The sequence below is a fragment of the Myxocyprinus asiaticus genome, chromosome 11 (genome assembly GCF_019703515.2).
Source record: "Myxocyprinus asiaticus isolate MX2 ecotype Aquarium Trade chromosome 11, UBuf_Myxa_2, whole genome shotgun sequence".
Lineage (NCBI taxonomy): Eukaryota > Metazoa > Chordata > Actinopteri > Cypriniformes > Catostomidae > Myxocyprinus > Myxocyprinus asiaticus.
Window position 1 is genome coordinate 11,345,478 of NC_059354.1, and position 17,790 is coordinate 11,363,267.

General features: G+C 39.3%; 1 protein-coding gene across 5 annotated transcripts in view; it reads left to right on the top strand.

The window, feature by feature from the left end:
• The window catches only part of LOC127448554 (diacylglycerol kinase eta-like), a 145,624-nt gene that overhangs the window by 102,026 nt on the left and 25,808 nt on the right, over nucleotides 1–17,790 (top strand). For all 5 annotated transcript variants that reach the window (XM_051711186.1, XM_051711185.1, XM_051711188.1 and 2 more), the window contains 7 exons: nucleotides 2,305–2,593; nucleotides 3,023–3,154; nucleotides 8,628–8,762; nucleotides 9,113–9,230; nucleotides 9,316–9,426; nucleotides 9,519–9,615; nucleotides 16,485–16,592. In XM_051711186.1, coding sequence (XP_051567146.1) covers nucleotides 2,305–2,593; nucleotides 3,023–3,154; nucleotides 8,628–8,762; nucleotides 9,113–9,230; nucleotides 9,316–9,426; nucleotides 9,519–9,615; nucleotides 16,485–16,592 — 990 coding nt within the window. The remainder of the gene's footprint in view (nucleotides 1–2,304; nucleotides 2,594–3,022; nucleotides 3,155–8,627; nucleotides 8,763–9,112; nucleotides 9,231–9,315; nucleotides 9,427–9,518; nucleotides 9,616–16,484; nucleotides 16,593–17,790) is intronic.

Consider the following 17,790-nt stretch of genomic DNA (forward strand, 5'->3'; position numbering starts at 1 on the left):
GGCCCGGCCCCACCCTCCTCCTCGTCTCACTATATACAGTATATATATATATATATATATATATATATATATATATATATATATTTAAGCAATATCACACTCACAATCTTGCTATATGGCCCTAAATCAGCAATGCTATGATTACCTATGGCCTCGTGCCTGCGACCGAATCACAGCAGTGCTGATGTAGGGCTATTTCGCACTCTTGCTCGTGTGATATTGCTTAAATATACAGTACAGTTGTGCTCAAAATTTGCATACCCTGGCAGAAATTGTGAAATTTTGGCATTGATTTTGAAAATATGACTGAAATATGATCATTTGATTAAAACTGTCTTTTATTTAGGATAGTGATCATATGAAGCCATTTATTATCACATAGTTGTTTGGCTCCTTTTTAAATCATAATGATAACAGAAATCACCCAAATGGCCCTGATCAAAAGTTTACATACCCTTGAATGTTTGGCCTTGTTACAGACACACAAGGTGACACACACAGGTTTAAATGGCAATTAAAGGTTAATTTCCCACACCTGTGGCTTTTTAAATTGCAATTAGTGTCTGTGTATAAATAGTCAATGAGTTTGTTAGCTCTCATGTGGATGCACTGAGCAGGCTAGATACTGAGCCATGGGGAGCAGAAAAGAACTGTCAAAAGACCTGCGTAACAAGGTAATGGAACTTTATAAGATGGAACAGGATATAAAAAGATATCCAAAGCCTTGAAGATGCCAGTCAGTACTGTTCAATCACTTATTAAGAAGTGGAAAATTCAGGGGTCTCTTGATACCAAGCCAAGGTCAGGTAGACCAAGAAAGATTTCAGCCACAACTGCCAGAAGAATTGTTCGGGATACAAAGAAAAACCCACAGGTAACCTCAAGAGAAATACAGGCTGCTCTGGAAAAAGACGGTGTGGTTGTTTCAAGGAGCACAATACAACGATACTTGAACAAAAATGAGCTGCATTGTCGAGTTGCCAGATTGAAACCTTTACTACGCCAATGCCACTAAAGCCTGGTTACAATATGCCTGACAACACCTTGACACGCCTCACAGCTTCTGGCACACTGTAATTTGGAGTGACGAGACCAAAATAGAGCTTTATGGTCACAACCATAAGCGCTATGTTTGGATAGGGGTCAACAAGCCTATAGTGAAAAGAATACCATCCCCACTGAGAAGCATGGTGGTGGCTCACTGATGTTTTGGGGGTGTTTGAGCTCTAAAGGCATGGGGAATCTTGTGAAATATGATGGCAAGATGAATGCAGCATGTTATCAAAAATACTGGCAGACAATTTGCATTTTTCTGCACGAAAGCTGCGCATGGGACGCTCTTGGACTTTCCAGCACAACAATGACCCTAAGCACAAGGCCAAGTTGACCCTCCAGTGGTTACAGGAGAAAAAGGTGAAGGTTCTGGAGTGGCCATCACAGTCTCCTGACCTTAATATCATCGAGCCACTCTGGGGAGATCTCAAATGTGCGGATCATGCATGACGACCAAAGACTTTGCATGACCTGGAGGCATTTTTCCAAGACAAATGGGCAGCTATACCACCTGCAAGAATTTGGGGCCTCATAGACAACTATTACAAATGACTGCATGCTGTCATTGATGCTAAAGGGGGCAATACACAGTATTAAGAACTAAGGGTATGGAGACTTTTGAACAGATGGTCATTTCATTTTTTTCTTTGTTGCCATGTTTTGTTTTATGATTGTGCCATTCTGTTATAACCTACAGTTGAATATGAATCCCATAAGAAATAAAAGAAATTTGTTCTGCCTGCTCACTCATGTTTTCTTTAAAAATGGTACATATATTACCAATTCTCCAAGGGTATGCAAACCTTTGAGCACAACTGTATATATAGCTGGCAGTTTGTCTCACTGCAATGTTTGTATAACCATCAAACCTTTACAACTAGTTTACACTTTCAGACAAGGCTTTGTCAAGCCAATTTCAAAAATGGACTTGTTAAACTTTACCTCTGTAGTTTACCTTTATTTGAGCATATGCTTTCTAATCATATATCATTTCAACATCCATCCATCTGAATAATTAGATTTGTGTTTTATGCAACAATTTGTATACCAAGGCCTAAAGTAAAATATTAAGAAATGTTTCAGATATTACAAATAAAACACAGAAAAAATCATTATGGGGGCATTTTTTTGCCTCTCATATTGAATTTCGGGGGCATTTTTGTCACTTAAAGTGGCATTTTTGCCTTGAGCCCCCATTAATTTCTGACACTGCCCAACACACATCTCTAATCTTTTGTTCTTTGTCTGCAGTGTGTGAATCTGAATGAGAAGCTGGATTCACTCCTGCAGACGCTGAATTTTGAGGCCCAAGCCATGACCCCCTCCACCCTCACCACTCCACCCATCGTCGAGGAGGAGGTGGAGGAGGAAGAGCTGGAGGAAGAGGAGGATCTGAGTGAGGAGTCTTTAACAGAGCTGAAGGAGATTGAGACAGAGAAGGGCTCTGCTCATAAGCTCTTCAGACCCCGTGAGCAGCTGGTGCTGAGAGCCAACAGCCTGAAGAAAGCCCTTAGACAGATCATTGAGCAGGCAGAGAGAAGTAAGAATCACACGTGCCCAGTCCACCTGATATAACGTTTGAAAAGAAGAAAAAATTGCACTTACAATTACAAGTTAATCTTAAAATACTTTATCCAATGGCAGTTTAATATACAGTGACAACTGTAAAGGCATGGTCACATTCACCTTTGCACAGTGAAATTCCAATTCTAGTGTATAAAACATATTTTTTAATGCTGTAATACTCTCGAGTCACCCAACAAAGAAGGATAATTAAACCAGTCTAACGGCACGTTATTTAGGAAACGTAATGGCCGAATATAAAGCACGTCAAAATCATTTTGATTCACATTTTTATATATTCCCATCAAGTCTTTGTGAATATATTGTGAATATTCAATACATCGCCCAGCCCTAGATGTTTCTAGTATATGAATGTGAAAGCTGTGTGTTTCTTTGTCTCATGTAGTGGTGGATGAACAGAACTCTCACACTGAGGATCAAGAGCTGCAGTCTCCTACAGAATACAGGAAAGACAGTGAGGACGAGAACAAAGACAATGAGAAGGACGAGGACACTAAAGAACTGGAGGCCCTGCACTGTAAGTGCACACTTTTATATTTTAGTTAATTAAAGGTTTTACTGGACTTTTACTTACACCTATCTGTTTGGATGGAGTGTTATAAAGACGTTTTCGCTCAGAGATTCCATTGTAGAATCACTCTATTAACAGGCATATTTGTTATCTGTGATACATTTATTTTGCAAACGACCAAGGCCGTAACCATGTCTTGAACACTGGGGGGAGGGACCAAACCAATTTGGGGGCGTGGGTTTTGAGGTCACAAATTTAATGGTCCTCTATGGTCCTTTAAAATAGTAAGGGTGCTGAAGGCTTTAAATGTGATAAAGGCCCAAAATGTGAACATTTTTAGTTTTAAAAGACACATTTTTTGTTTTGTTTTTAAGTTCTAGAGATGCAAACGACTCACCTTTCAGTTAAAGTCACCTTTTCTGAAGCTAATTTGCTGAAATTTATTTAACATATTTCTACCTAAGTAGGACCTGAGTCAGTGTGCCAATATAGTGCACTAGAAATCTATCCATTTATCTTTGATCTATACTGTTTTCAGTGCGCTAATATTTAGGATTGTGAGCTTGCGTGCTACAGTATATAGGAGAGATGCAGTAGTATGCCAAATAGTTTTCAGGCTGTTTGGAATGGAATACTAGTTTACTACTTACTGAATACTGTGCAGTATATGCTGTTTACTGCCAATCTGTTTTTTCTTTGTTTAACAGAGTGCATTATAAAAATGTTAAACATTTCAAACAGTACATGCTACATGTTGCATGTTTAATTCAGCAAGTGGTGTCCAGTTATTTTAGATACTTAATACTTTGCATTTTTACCCATGTAGTGTAAAAATGTCTTAATTGATTTGTCAATAAAAATATGGACAAATCATACTAAAGAAATGTGCATCCTGTGCATAGTATGTATAGTATATACGGCAGCAATAGTAAAAGTAGTATAGTAGTAGTATGCTATTCCAAACATAGCACTGATTTGGATTTTTCTATGAAAATTACTTTTTGTCTGACTGGCTTAGTAGGCTTTTTGAAATGGTTAGTGCTGCCCTCTAGTGGCTCGTGCATTACAATAAGCATCAGTTGAATGAAGCTTTAGAAAAATATTAAAACATGTTAGGTTAATTTCCTGGAGCATAATAGCCAAATAAAAATGCATTGCTCCATAGTGTATGTTTATTTATTGTTTTTATAAAGCTAGAGTGATAGAAGGGGACAAGCTTTTGTTTTTAAGAATTTCTCAATTACGCAACTCTTCAGAAGTATGACGGAGCACTTTGTTTACAGACTGTAAGCATGAGAGTTTATAGCTGTAAGTGTATTTGTTGGTCTCCCAGAGGATCCCTGTGATATATTTCTGTCTATAGAGAACAAATCGTTGTGTGCCGGACAGTGGCACTTCCTGTTTACACAGAAGCCTGCTCTCTGCTCATGTTTGCAGTGAGTCATGAAAGGCTGCTTTTATTCTCTGAGTTGGTTCAGTCCCTCAGGGGCTCCTGATCTCGCCCAAATATCTCCATCATCTCACAGCTGTTAGGTGCCTTTCATGTTTTATGCTTTGTTTATGTGGCTAACGTTCTGCTGAATATCTCTAGCAGTGGATTTCACTTCTCATTGAAAGCCAGTGATCGAAATGCAGCAACTTTTTTTTTCAGCTTAAGATTACATCAGGGTTGTCAAACACATATTGACTGAGAAAAACTATTATAATCTAATAATGTAAAAACAGTTGCTCTCATTTGATACGTATATTGACAATATTCCAATTTTAGTTACATCAGGACTTTTAAACTTCTTAACTGGTTGTGCTGCATGTTTAGTTCGCATCTTAAAGTTGTAGAACCTTTATTTTACAATATTTACTTACTGTATGGCACTGGACACTCACGGATATGTGCAATTTTGCGCTTTTACATCTGAAACTGGATATGTGGATGACACAACTGTTCAAAAGCAACACAGTTCATCATCTCACAGTTTGTGCAAGTCACTCACTAAAACAGTGACAACATGGACTGGTACAGTAAAAGCATGTAGGGCACTGATTCTTGAGATAATAGAAAAAAATTATTTAATACTAAATTAATATGAACTGGATATATTTGTAGACAGGTCTCAGCTAACGAATCATGTAAGGGAACAAGTTTTTATAAGAAATGCTAATTTTTTCTGAGAATTGACATTCACTTCATAACTTACATCTTACTGTGGTTTGTGTCAACTTCGCTAACACACTAAAAGCATGCTATTTTAATTTGATCCATCCAACAAGAGTGTTTTATAAGTCTTTAATTATCTAATAATAGTGTTCAGTAAAGTTATAAAATACATTCTATAAAATCAAAATTCTGACAGAGTTGACAAAACTGAATGTTTTTCCATTTTAACCATGTGTTGTACACTGGAACCATTTGGGGTTTTTTTCCTCAGTTGAAGGTGCCTCTATAACCTAAACTCAAATGGCAAAATTATTCCACGATTCTTAACAGAAACGATCACAATGGGAATGACGGAGTTGACATGTTGAAGCTGTGACCGCAAAAACTGTTTGTTTAAAATATAAAAAAATATATATAAATTACCAGACCACATGTCCTACTGTTGCATCCAAAATGAGCAGGAAGTGTGAAAGGGATCTTTATTCAGAATGATAAAAAATCTGACGGAGTTGATGCAAAGTGAGGACATAACTTTGACAGACGCTTTTTTTTTTACGGAAAATATAAAGTTTACTTTGTGTATTGTTTGATATCTTACAGATCTCTACCTTTCATTTCATATTTATATTTATGAATTTGTTGCATTTTTAAACACTTTGTTTGGCAGTTTAACATTGTGACCTCTTGCTTAGGACAGATTAAGTTACATGTGTTTCCTAGTATAGAGCATGCATTTAAAGAAAATTCTAATGAAATTATTTAAAAATATAAGTAATAAATGCCCCAAGTATACACATTTCCTTAAGATTGAACTTTTTCATTATTTTTTATTATTATTAATTTCTTGATTTTTTTTAACATAAAGATGACTTTTGTATGTAGGACATGTTTTGTTCCCTAATCAAGAATTAGTAAGGGGTGGGGCCTGGGTAGCTCAGTGGTAAAATACGCTGGCTACCACCCCTGGAGTTCGCTAGTTTGCTAGTTCGAATCCCAGGGCGTGCTGAGTGACTCCAGCCAGGTCTCCTAAGCAGCCAAACTGGCCCGGTTGTTAGGGAGGGTAGAGTCACATGGGGTAACCTCCTCGTGGTCGCTATAATGTGGTTTGTTCTCGGTGGGGCGTGTGGTGAATTGAGCATGGTTGCCGCGGTGGATGGCGTGAAGCCTCCACACACGCTATGTCTCCGTGGCAACTCGCTCAACAAGCCACGTGATAAGATGCGTGGATTGACTGTCTCAGATGCAGAGGCAACTGGGATTCGTCCTCTGCCACCCGGACTGAGGCGAATCACTATGTGACCACGAGGACTTAGAGCGCACTGGGAATTGGGAGAAAAAGGGGAAAAATCCCCCCCCAAAAAAAAATTAGTAAGGGGTACTTGCTCTATTGCTCACGGTAGCTCAGCGGTGAGCACTGTCGCCTCACAGCAGGTTCGAGTCCCGACTCAACTGGGCCTTTCTGTGTGGAGTTTGCATGTTCTCCCTGTGTTCGCGTGAGTTTCCTCTGGGTGCTCCGGTTTCCCCCACAAGTCCAAAAACATGCATGTTAAGTGAACTGGAAACTCTAAATTGACCTGTAGGTGTGAGTGAGAGTCCCCCAGCCACTGGGGGTTGCGTCAGGAAGGGCATCCGGTGTAAACCTGTGCCATGTCAAATATGTGGATCACGGATGGTCTGCTGTGGCGACCCCTAACAGGAGCAGCAAAAGAAGAAGAATTGCTCTATTGTTTTCAAGTCTCCGCTGATTATAACACAACATATGTGATTCTTGTGAAACCTTTAAAGAAAACGTCCTGGTTCTGTTTTACTCCAAAATAATGTACTCAGCAAATAAGAAATTATATTTAGCATATTGGAAATAAAGCCTATTTTAGGACCATTAAGATATATTACATTGTGACATTATTTTGATGACAGTTATCCACATTTTAACCCCCCAAATATAACCGCAATGTCAATTTTTTTTTTATTTATATAAATTGTAAACAAACATCATAGTAGTATGCCCTTCGTACTGCGTTTCATTTTCACTGATTTTAATGTTTTTAATAATTGTACAACAGCATCTTTTTTTTACTGTAATACAGTAAAAAAATTACTCCTTTACAACAATGAGAATCATCACTGAAAACAATAGAAATAGTAAAAGTAAAACATCTGGATGCATAATGGTAATTAAATTTGAGAGATAAAATGTGCTTTAGTGTCCTGAAAATCTTCTTAATGGACTTAAATATAAGCTTCATTTTCTTTATTCAAAATATAATTTAATATTCTTTATATTAATTTGGGATTAAAAAGGACCAGGACATTTTCTTGTTTTGTGAGAAACACTCTGTAACGGCGTAAATGAAAAGGAGGAGGAGAGAACCGGCTTGACAATATATATAAAGGTTTAATGATAAACTTAAACCAAAAGAGACAAACACACACAGGTGTCGGACAGCTGTCCGTAACTCACTCTCTCTCTTGCGCTGCCATCTCCAGTCGGCCTTATCCCTCTCAGGCTTAATCAGCCTAATTAGGGGCCGGTTGTGAGGGATCACGACCCGGCCCCGCCCTCCACCCTGCCACACACTCATATAAATGTAATACTGATTCGATGCTGTGTCAGACTTTGACTGAAACAGGCCTGTAATTATAAGTACAGTTTTTTTTTATTTATTACTTACTGTGTTAATAGACCTTTTTCACAGACTGCAATAATGTGTAAATCTAACAAACTTTTATATTGTAAATTTTTTTAATTATTAAGTGTAAGTTTATAACATTATGCTTATTGTTATATTACCCTAAAAATTAGTTTTAAAAAAAGAATTACCACAGCTGCGAGGGGGTTGCTATTACAGCTGCCTGAGGGAGAGACAGTAAATTTGGCATCTTCTCCCATCTGACTTGCTTAATCCACCGCTCTCTATTTTTGTCCTCTTCTGGAAAGAAATTCTAATGTAATAGTGGATTTTTTCTTTTGGTCTTGGAGCAAATAGGTAAGTGAAAAAAATATTTACTGTGATCTCCCATTCACTCCCATTCACCGCTGTCGAAGTTTACCCTGGAAACGTTTACATCTGCGTTCCAAAAAAAGGTCTCTGTTCAGTTTTTGATGGCTTGTTATTTTGGTATGAATGTTTTGTTTAATTAATATTCCCAAATTAAAAATGTTGTACTAAGTAGGCTAAATATAATAAAAGCCACAGAAAAATAAAATGAGTAAATTACATGTGCTCCACAGAATTATATTTTGAAGCTAATGGAGAGATATTGCTGTGATGAATGAGTGTGTTCCTCATATGATATCTTGTTTTGTTGTTTCTGCGTCTGCAGTGGCCAAGTCACCATGCTCACCACCTGAGAGACGTATCAGTCGCAGCACACAATCCTGTGGCTCCTTCTCCATCACTCCCTTCACCACAAGCAAAGAGAACCTGCCTGTCCTCAACACACGCATCATCTGTCCCGGTATGACCACATGACATTAACCCATTTGTGACCACTGAAACAACAGAAACACAGAAAACTTAAACATGAGCCACAACATGTAAAAGACCTCATGAAATGGCTCGTGAGTGCAGTTTTCTTTTTTGTGCTGATGTATTTTGTGCTGAAACTTAGGTTTTAAATGCATATATCTGCTGAAAGTTTTTGTTGTTATCTTTAAGAAGTACACTAGCAAATTGATGGTGCCAAAACTGACAAAGATAGATTAAAAGCCACAAAACGTTTTGATTCCATGAGGTGTTTAAATTTGGTTTGCTGATCTTGGTTTGAGTGTCCCGAAATATCACATTCATCCTTTGACTGGTGTTCAGGGCTGCGGGCAGGTCTTGCTGCCTCTATAGCTGGAAGCTCCATTATCAGTAAGATGCTGCTTGCCAACATAGATCCGTTTGGTGCCACACCCTTCATAGATCCTGACCTGGACTCATTGTAAGAGCTTCTGTTTGATTTATTTCTTCTTAAAGCTCATCTTTGAAGGTGTTCACAAAACTCACACAAGTCTTTTCTCTAACAGAGAGGGCTATTTGGAGAAGTGTGTGATGAATAACTACTTTGGGATCGGGTTAGATGCAAAGATCTCATTGGAGTTCAACAACAAGCGCGAGGAGCACCCAGAGAAGTGCAGGTACTGTAGTTTCAGGTCTTCCATATGTGAGTGCTGTCAACAGTGTGCCATTAACATTGAACTGGTTGACTAACATTTCTTTAATCATCCAGAAGTCGCACTAAGAACATGATGTGGTATGGAGTTTTGGGAACCAAAGAGCTTCTGCAACGGACCTATAAGAACTTAGAGCAGAAAGTTCAGTTAGAGGTGAGTCGTCAATGTCGACATAGTTAATTAAAGGCACTTTCCACTAATAGGATACAAAACAGTGATTGAAACTTAAAAATAAATTGATGGGAAACAAAAATTTGTTTTGGTAATCAAAAAAAATTAATTTTTACAAATTATTTTACCACAATGAGTTCACTTTTTACAATCACCAGATGTACTGAATTAACAAATGTGTTATATGAAGTTCATGACACTGGTGTATGATTTTAATTAGTCTAGACTCTAAGATAGTACAAGCAATGTACAATTTTTAAGGGAGTACAGACATTTGATCTGATGCGTTTAAAATATTTTTTTTTTATTGTATGTTAATTTTATGTTAGATAATAGGGTAACACTTTACAATAACATTCAACTTGTTAACATTAACGGATTAGGTATCATCATTTATTAATCTTGGTTAATGTAAATTGATAAAAACACAAATTGTCATTTTCATGTTAGTTCATAATCCCATGTTAACATAAACAACTTTTAATTAAAAAAATATATTAGCAAAGGTTGAAATTAACATTATTCAAGACAAATAAATGCTGCAAATGTTTTGTTCATTGTTATTCATGTTAACAAATGTCAAAATTAATGTTAACAAATACAGCGTTATTGTAAAGTGTTTATTAAGGTGGCCGCAAGGGGATGCTAGGGGGTTCACAAACAATTTCAGAGAAAACATTTGTACAAATGTTGACATTATTTGACATTATTACTGTTTTATTCTGAAGTTATTAATCACAATAAATTTTATTGTATTGGCAGCCATAGCAAGAAATCAAAATCAAATGGTATATAGTTTCATATGTTGTGATAATAAATCTTATTTGTAAGAAATAAGGGTTGTAATTCACTATTCTCTGTAAAGCTGTTTGAAACAATATTTGTTGTATACTTTTGCTCATTTATTTGTATAGCGCAATTAAAATAAATAATTTAATATTATGATTTTACAATAATATATACTGTATATATATTTCTCTTTGGGTTTATACATCTAACATTACTCCAGCATAAGAAAAATACACTGTCAACTCAACAAAAAGTAATTATTTTCCAGTTAATATTAAAAAAAATGTATATATTTTTGCTTTAGTAAAATGAAAATATAAAAGCCAATTATTTAATTTTGCAAACAAAAGTTCTTCATAATATCATGTTTACTAGTTTTATCACAGAAGAGGTCCCTCGCAAGGGGATCATTAAATTTGGGTGTCCTTGGCACCAAAAAGTTTGAAAACCCCTAAATAAATATACTATTAAAATGTACTGTTGTTCATGTTAGTTTATAATGCGTTAACTAATGTTAACTTGTACAACTTTTTGTGATAAACATTTTTTATTGATTCATATATTAAACAAAGAAAAGCAAAACATATATAAACAGAATCAAAATTGAACCCCCACTATTACCCCTCCCAATCCCCAACCCCACCCTGACCCTCAACAACATCCCAGTGGTCACACATGATTATAGACACACACACACACACACACACACACACACAGATATATATATATATATATATATATATATATATATATATATATATATATATATATATAATAACCACACACATTAACAACTACACCTCTCTCTCCACTGCCCTTCCCCGAAAGCCCTCCAAAAATGCCATATATTTGCCCCATTTCCTCCTCAGTGCTGTTTGGCATGTCAGGGCTGCCTACTGTTTGAGAGGTTTGACTTGACTTCCTCTGTAATGCTTTAAACTAGAAAAGTCTCACTAGAATTGAAATCGGTCACATCAGTATTTAGGTCTGTGCTCCGCAATATCGAGGGAAGCCCGGTTGTTGCACACGCGCGCCAGAGAGAAGAGTAGATCGTGATCGTGAGCTGGTTCCATTACACTCGTGTGAAAGTGCAGATGAGAAGCCTTTAGCTGATTGCGAGATTATCATTAAATCTGCCTCGGCAGTCCTAAATAGGCCATCACTTGGGCGGCCGCTGAAATATCTTCAATGGGAGAACCATGACATTGTTCTTTCCCTGCTGTCCGCGACTCAGTCCAGATAGACCTGCAACCCACTTTTGGGTTGCGACCCACCAGTTGAGAAACACTGTTCTAGATGACCCTTCTTCAAAATCCACCACCCTCCCCATCTCCGAGCACCACTCCTGAAATGGGGGCGCTCCAGCCGACATCCATCCCCTTAAAACTATTTTTCTTGCATTTATTCTCTTTATTGATGACTGCCCCACCTAAAATACAGAGTCTGGGGCAAAATGAAATAAACGATGTAAAATCTTGAATTGCATAATGCGCACCCTTGCTTTTCTAGATGCAGACTTGACCTTTTTTAGAATCCTAGTCCACACTCCCTCCTCTAATACCAAGTTTAAATCTTTCTCCCATAATCTTTTGATAGAAGTTAAAGCTCCATCCCCCAGACTCTGAATTAGCAGGGAGTAATACACTGATGCCTTATGACCTTTTCCAAAAGCAGTAATCACCACTCCCAGAGTGTCGGCTTTAGGGGGGTGTAGCTGTAAATACCTAACAGACTGGGAATCGCAAAATGTTGAACCAAATTTTCAAAGGATCTCAACACTCCACTCTCATATAGGATACCGAGTGTAGTAACCCCCCTCACAATCCACTCTGACCAGCAGAAAGGGGACTTATTAATACATAATTTTGGGTTCAGCCATGTGCTCGAGGCAACATTTAAATAAATGTCAGTATTAAACACTCTGGACACTTTTGTCCATACCAAGTGCAAATGCGAGATAACGAGTGTAATTTAACTTCTCCGGTTAGTTTGACAGAAAGGCTTTGCAATGGCAAAATAGGGGCAAGAACTTCCTGTTCAATACAAAACCAGGGAGCGGCTCTCTCAGGTGGAAGCGACCAGTGAGCCAAATGTCTGAGACCGAATGCACAATAATAAAACAAAATCTTGGGTAGGCCTAGCCCACCTTTGTCAATCGGCCTATGTAATTTACTGAAATGTAATCTGGGTATTTTACCATTCCAAATGAAGGACTTCGCTATGCTATCAAATTGCTTGAAATAAAAGAGTGGGACATCTATAGGGAGAGACTGTAGCAGGTAGTTGAATTTTGGAATACAATTCATTTTAATAACATTAACCTTCCCAATCATAGATAAATGTAATGAAGCCCACCTGCCCACATCGCTCGAAAACCTTTTTATAAAAGGGTCAAAATTAACTCTTAACTAAATCACAATAATTTGCTGGGAATAAAATGCACTGTCTGGGCCACTGAAAGGCGCTTTGCTGAAAAGCCGTTACCGTGCAGTACACTGTCAGAGCCAAAGCTTCGGATTTAGACCAATTAACTCTGTATCCCGAGAACTTAGAAAAGGAATGAATAATTCTGTGGAAGAAAGGCATAGATCTAGTAGGGTCGGAGATGAATAATAAAATATAATCTGCGTAAAGCAAAAGCTTATGCACCATACCTCCAGCCACCACCCCTGGAAAATCATCTTCCTTACTTATCGTGGCTGCTAATGGTTCCAGGACAATAATGGGGAAAGAGGACAACCCTGCCGGGTGCCCCTATCCTGAGTAAAATAATCTGAAATTAATCCATTTGTTTGTACCGCCGCTACCAGGTGTCTATAACTTAATCCATCCAATAAAAGGATTCCCGAACCCTTATATTTCCAAAATCTTAAAAAGATAATCCCATTTTACCATATCAAATGCCTTTTCGGCATCAAGTGAGATGGCAGCGACCGGAGTCTGATCATTCGCCACTGACCACATGATATTGATGAAACGCCTAATGTTATCAGAAGAGCTGCGGCCCCGAATAAACTCCACCTGTTCTATATGTATAAGAGATGTCATAACTACTTAATTGGTTAGCCAACATTTTTGACAATATTTTTTACATCGAGCTGGATCAGGGAAATTGGACGGTAACTCTTACACTCGCTTGGTCTTTGTCCTTTTTAAGAATCAGACTGATCCGGGCTTGTGTCATGGTTGGCAGAAACTTTCCATTGTTTAAAACTTGTACAACTTTAAAAATGTTTGAAATGTAAACATTTTAGAAATTAACATTAACTAAGAAGATTATGTGCTATAAAAGTGTTGTTCTGTCACGATTACCCTGGTGACCACTAGGGGGCGCTAAGGGACTAAGGGATATATGTTTATTGTTCCCTGCCTGTCTTGTGTTTTGATTATGGGTTTTGTAGTTCTAGTCATTGTCTTTGTTTCATTGGTTCTTGTGATTATTAGTCCCAGGTATTCCTTGTTTCCTCGTTTGCCCCTTGTGTATTTAATCCCTTGGTTTTCCTGTGTTCTTTGTCAGTTGTTACCCTTCATGGATGTAATGGTTTATTCTGTTTTCATGTTTTAGTTTCCTGTGTTTATTTTCCTGAGTTTTTATTAAATAAGCCTGCATTTAGATCCTCTTTCTCTCAACTCCTTCCTGCAAACCATACAGAACAACTGACCATCACTATGGATCTAGCGGCAATTACTGTCTCTCAAACAAGGTGATGATACTATCGAGCAGTATACTGAGCATTTCTGCAGTCTCGCCCAGATTTTCAATTGGGGAGACATTGCGTTAAAAGACTGTTATCGATTTGAGCTCAATGAGCATGTGAAATCCTGTCTGCCTGGAGGAAGATGTGAACTTTTCCTGATGGAATTCATTGATTATGCGTTGAGGCTCACATTTTCTCTTTACACTGTGGGGTATGACCGTAATCTCTCGCCTGAAGCCTCGACCATCCCAGAGCAAGCACCTGAAGCCTCGACCATCCCAGAGCCAGCGCCTGAAGCCTCGTCCATCCCACTACCAGTGTCCTCAGCCATGGAGGCCATTCCCACAGCAGTGCTCCTGGCCATCCGGAAGAGGAGGAGAAGGGCTCCTGCTCCCCTGTCACTGCCTGTGCTCACGCCCACAGAGGTCGTCCTCCTGTCACTGCCAGTGCCCATGGAGGTCATCCCACTCTCACTGCCAGTGCCCACGGAGGTTGTCCCCCTCTCACTGCCAGTGCCCACGGAGGTCATCCCTCTGTCACTGTCAGTGCCCACGGAGGTCGTCCCCCTGTCACTGTCAGTGCCCACGGCTACGGAGGACATCCCCCTGTCACTGCCAGTGCCCACGGCCACGGAGGTCGTCCCCCTGTCACTGCCAGTGCTCACGGCCACGGAGGTCGTCCCCCTTTCACTACCACCGCCAGTGCTCACGGCCACGGAGTTCGTTCCCCTGTCACTGCCAGCGCTCCTGACCACAGAGGCTGTCGACGAGCCAGTTCTGTTCCCTGCAGACATTTACTCAGTCCCATTCCCTGAGGCTGTCGACGAGCCTGTCCAGTTCCCTGAGGCTGTCGACGAGCCTGCCCTGTTCCCTGCAGACATTTACTTGGTTCCATTCCCTGAGTCTGTCGACAAGCCTGTCCAGCCCCTGGTGCCCCTCGAGTCTTCCATGGCTCTGCCCCTCGAGTCTTCCATGGCTCTGCCCCTCGAGTCTTCCATGGCTCTGGCCTCTGAGCCATCTGAGTTCCCTGCTGCCTTGCTGCCTTGCTCCCTGCTGCCTGAGTACCCAGCTGCTCTGAACTCTGAGTCCACTAGGGGACACCATGTATGTTTATTGTTCCCTGCCAATCTTGTGTTTTGATTATGGGTTTTGTAGTTCTTGTCATTGTCTTTGTTTCATTGGTTCTTGTGATTATTAGTCCTAGGTGTTCCTTGTTTCCTCGTTTGCCCCTTGTGTATTTGATCCCTTGGTTTTCCTGTGTTCTTTGTCAGTCGTTACCCTTCATGGATGTAACGGTTTGTTCTGTTTTCATGTTTTAGTTTCCTGTTTATTTTCCTGATACATGCAGGGTTAACTGAAAATGCATGCAACTCACCGACACGCTTCATAGTGGTCAGAGCAAGCAATAAAACTTCTTATGACTTGTCTTGTATGAGACAATATTCATATCTGCTTCCTCCAATGGTTCAAATGGAGCTTCCCCGAATGCTTATAAAACCAAAGACAAATCCCACGATGGTAACATGGGTTTAACGACCCACCGAAGACAGCGCACACCTTTCATAAATATGCATATGATCCCTCTGAATCCCCAGCAGCTCTGACCTCTGGGTCCACAGCTGCCATAACCTCTGTATGTTTATTGTTCCCTACCTGTCTTGTGTTTTGATTATGGGTTTTGAAGTTCTTGTCTTTGTTTCATTGGTCCTTGTAATGATTATTCCCAGGTGTTCCTTGTTTCCTCATCTGCCCTTTGTGTATTTAATATCTTGGTTTTCTTGTGTTCTTTGTCAGTTGTTACCCTTCAAGAATGTTATGGTTTGTTCTGTTTTCATGTTTTAGTTTCCTGTGTTTATTTTCCTGAGTTTTTATTAAATAAGCCTGCACTTAGATCCTCTTTCTCTCGACTCCTTCTTGCAAACGTTACATGTTCATTCTCAGTTCATGTTAACTAATGTAGTTAACTAATGTTAACAGATACAATCTTAATGTAAAGTGTTACCATGTAAAAATGAACAAAAACCATGTTTAATAAATGCTGTAAATTATTCACTGTTGTAAACTAATGTTAACAAATGCAACCTTATTGTAAAGTGTTACCATATATCTAACATATCCTATAGTTCTCACTCTGAAAAAGTGGGTATTTGTGTTTTATTGCTTTACAATATGTAATTGGACAGTTTGTACCCTATTTATGGAATGTGCCAAAACGCATTGCTAGTTTGTCTATTGACTTATAGATAAAAGCTGCTGGAACTGGGCCTCTTATCTATTATTTTGAAATGCTAGGGGTCAAGTGGTTTTGTTGGCTGATGACCGCAGGCCTTGCTCATGATTTATGGTTTTATGATTGAATCTGCAGTGTGATGGGCAGTACATCCCACTCCCCAGTCTCCAGGGAATTGCTGTGCTCAACATCCCCAGCTACGCCGGGGGAACGAACTTCTGGGGCGGTACCAAAGAGGATGATGTAAGTCTGTCTGATGATTCTGGGAGTCAGGACATGGCATTTCTCACCCTGTTTCTGAGCTGTTCAGCCCCCTTTGAAGTCTGTTAAACCTGAAATTTGTCATTTTCAGTTAAATTTTCAGTTTCATTTTCAGTTAAAATACTTTCTCCTGTCCCAGTTCAATGTACAACATATAGACAACTAATGGTAAGCCATTTGTTGTTTGATTTCTTGGAAAGTGTAAACACTGTTGCTCTGTGACAGTATCAAAACATTACTGTTTCAGCATCCTGACCAGCCCAACATTAACCATTAACATTAGCTCAACCAATAGTGCAAGTTTTAGGCTGTTCTGTCTGTTTGTACAGGAAAACTTCTTGAAAACCATAATTGTTTTGCAGTTCTGTTTAAAGATACTAGTGGCACAGAAATGACACACTTCATCTAAAAAGTTGAAATATCATATCAAAAAGTTGTTGTTTAACAAAGAGTAAATAAGAGTTTGAAGAAGAGTAGGCCCTGTGTTGACTAATATTGCTTTAAATGCAGCTGGCTCAGGACAAAACTTTGGGTTACAGTTGTAACCTCGGTTTTCTGAGGGAGATGAGTGAGACATCTCCCTATGGGACACACCTCTTGCGTGGTCATCCATGAAGCCCAATGCAGTCACGCCTAACAGGCTGCTGGTCAGTGCATCAGGGAAGCCCCGCCCCTTCCCTATATAATCAGTAGCACTGGCCCAAAATGGCGTATGTTACAGCTCTTCCGAGCGGATGAATAATGGGCCCTCTGGTGAGATGTCTCACTCATCTCCCTCAGAGAACCGAGGTTACAACCGTAACCCAAAGTTCTCTTTGACATCTCACTATGGGATATAGATAATAGCCATTTATTCAGTCATCAGAACAGGCCTACCATCAGGGCACCTTGAATAATTAGGGTCTATCCATCCCTCTTCTTTTTTTTAAGACTGTGCCTCCAGCACTGCCTGTGTTAAAGCGGATCTTGTGATATCCAACTTATAGAACCTCACGAATGTGTGCGGGAAAGCCCAATCAGCTGCCACGCATACATCCTCTATGGAGATTCCCTTGAATAAAGCCCAAGAAGCAGCCACTCCCCTTGTAGAATGGGCTCTCAGGCTTCCTGATAACAAGTGTCCCTTCACTGAATAAGCCAACCTAATGGCTTCCACTATCCAGTGAGAGAGTCGTTGTTT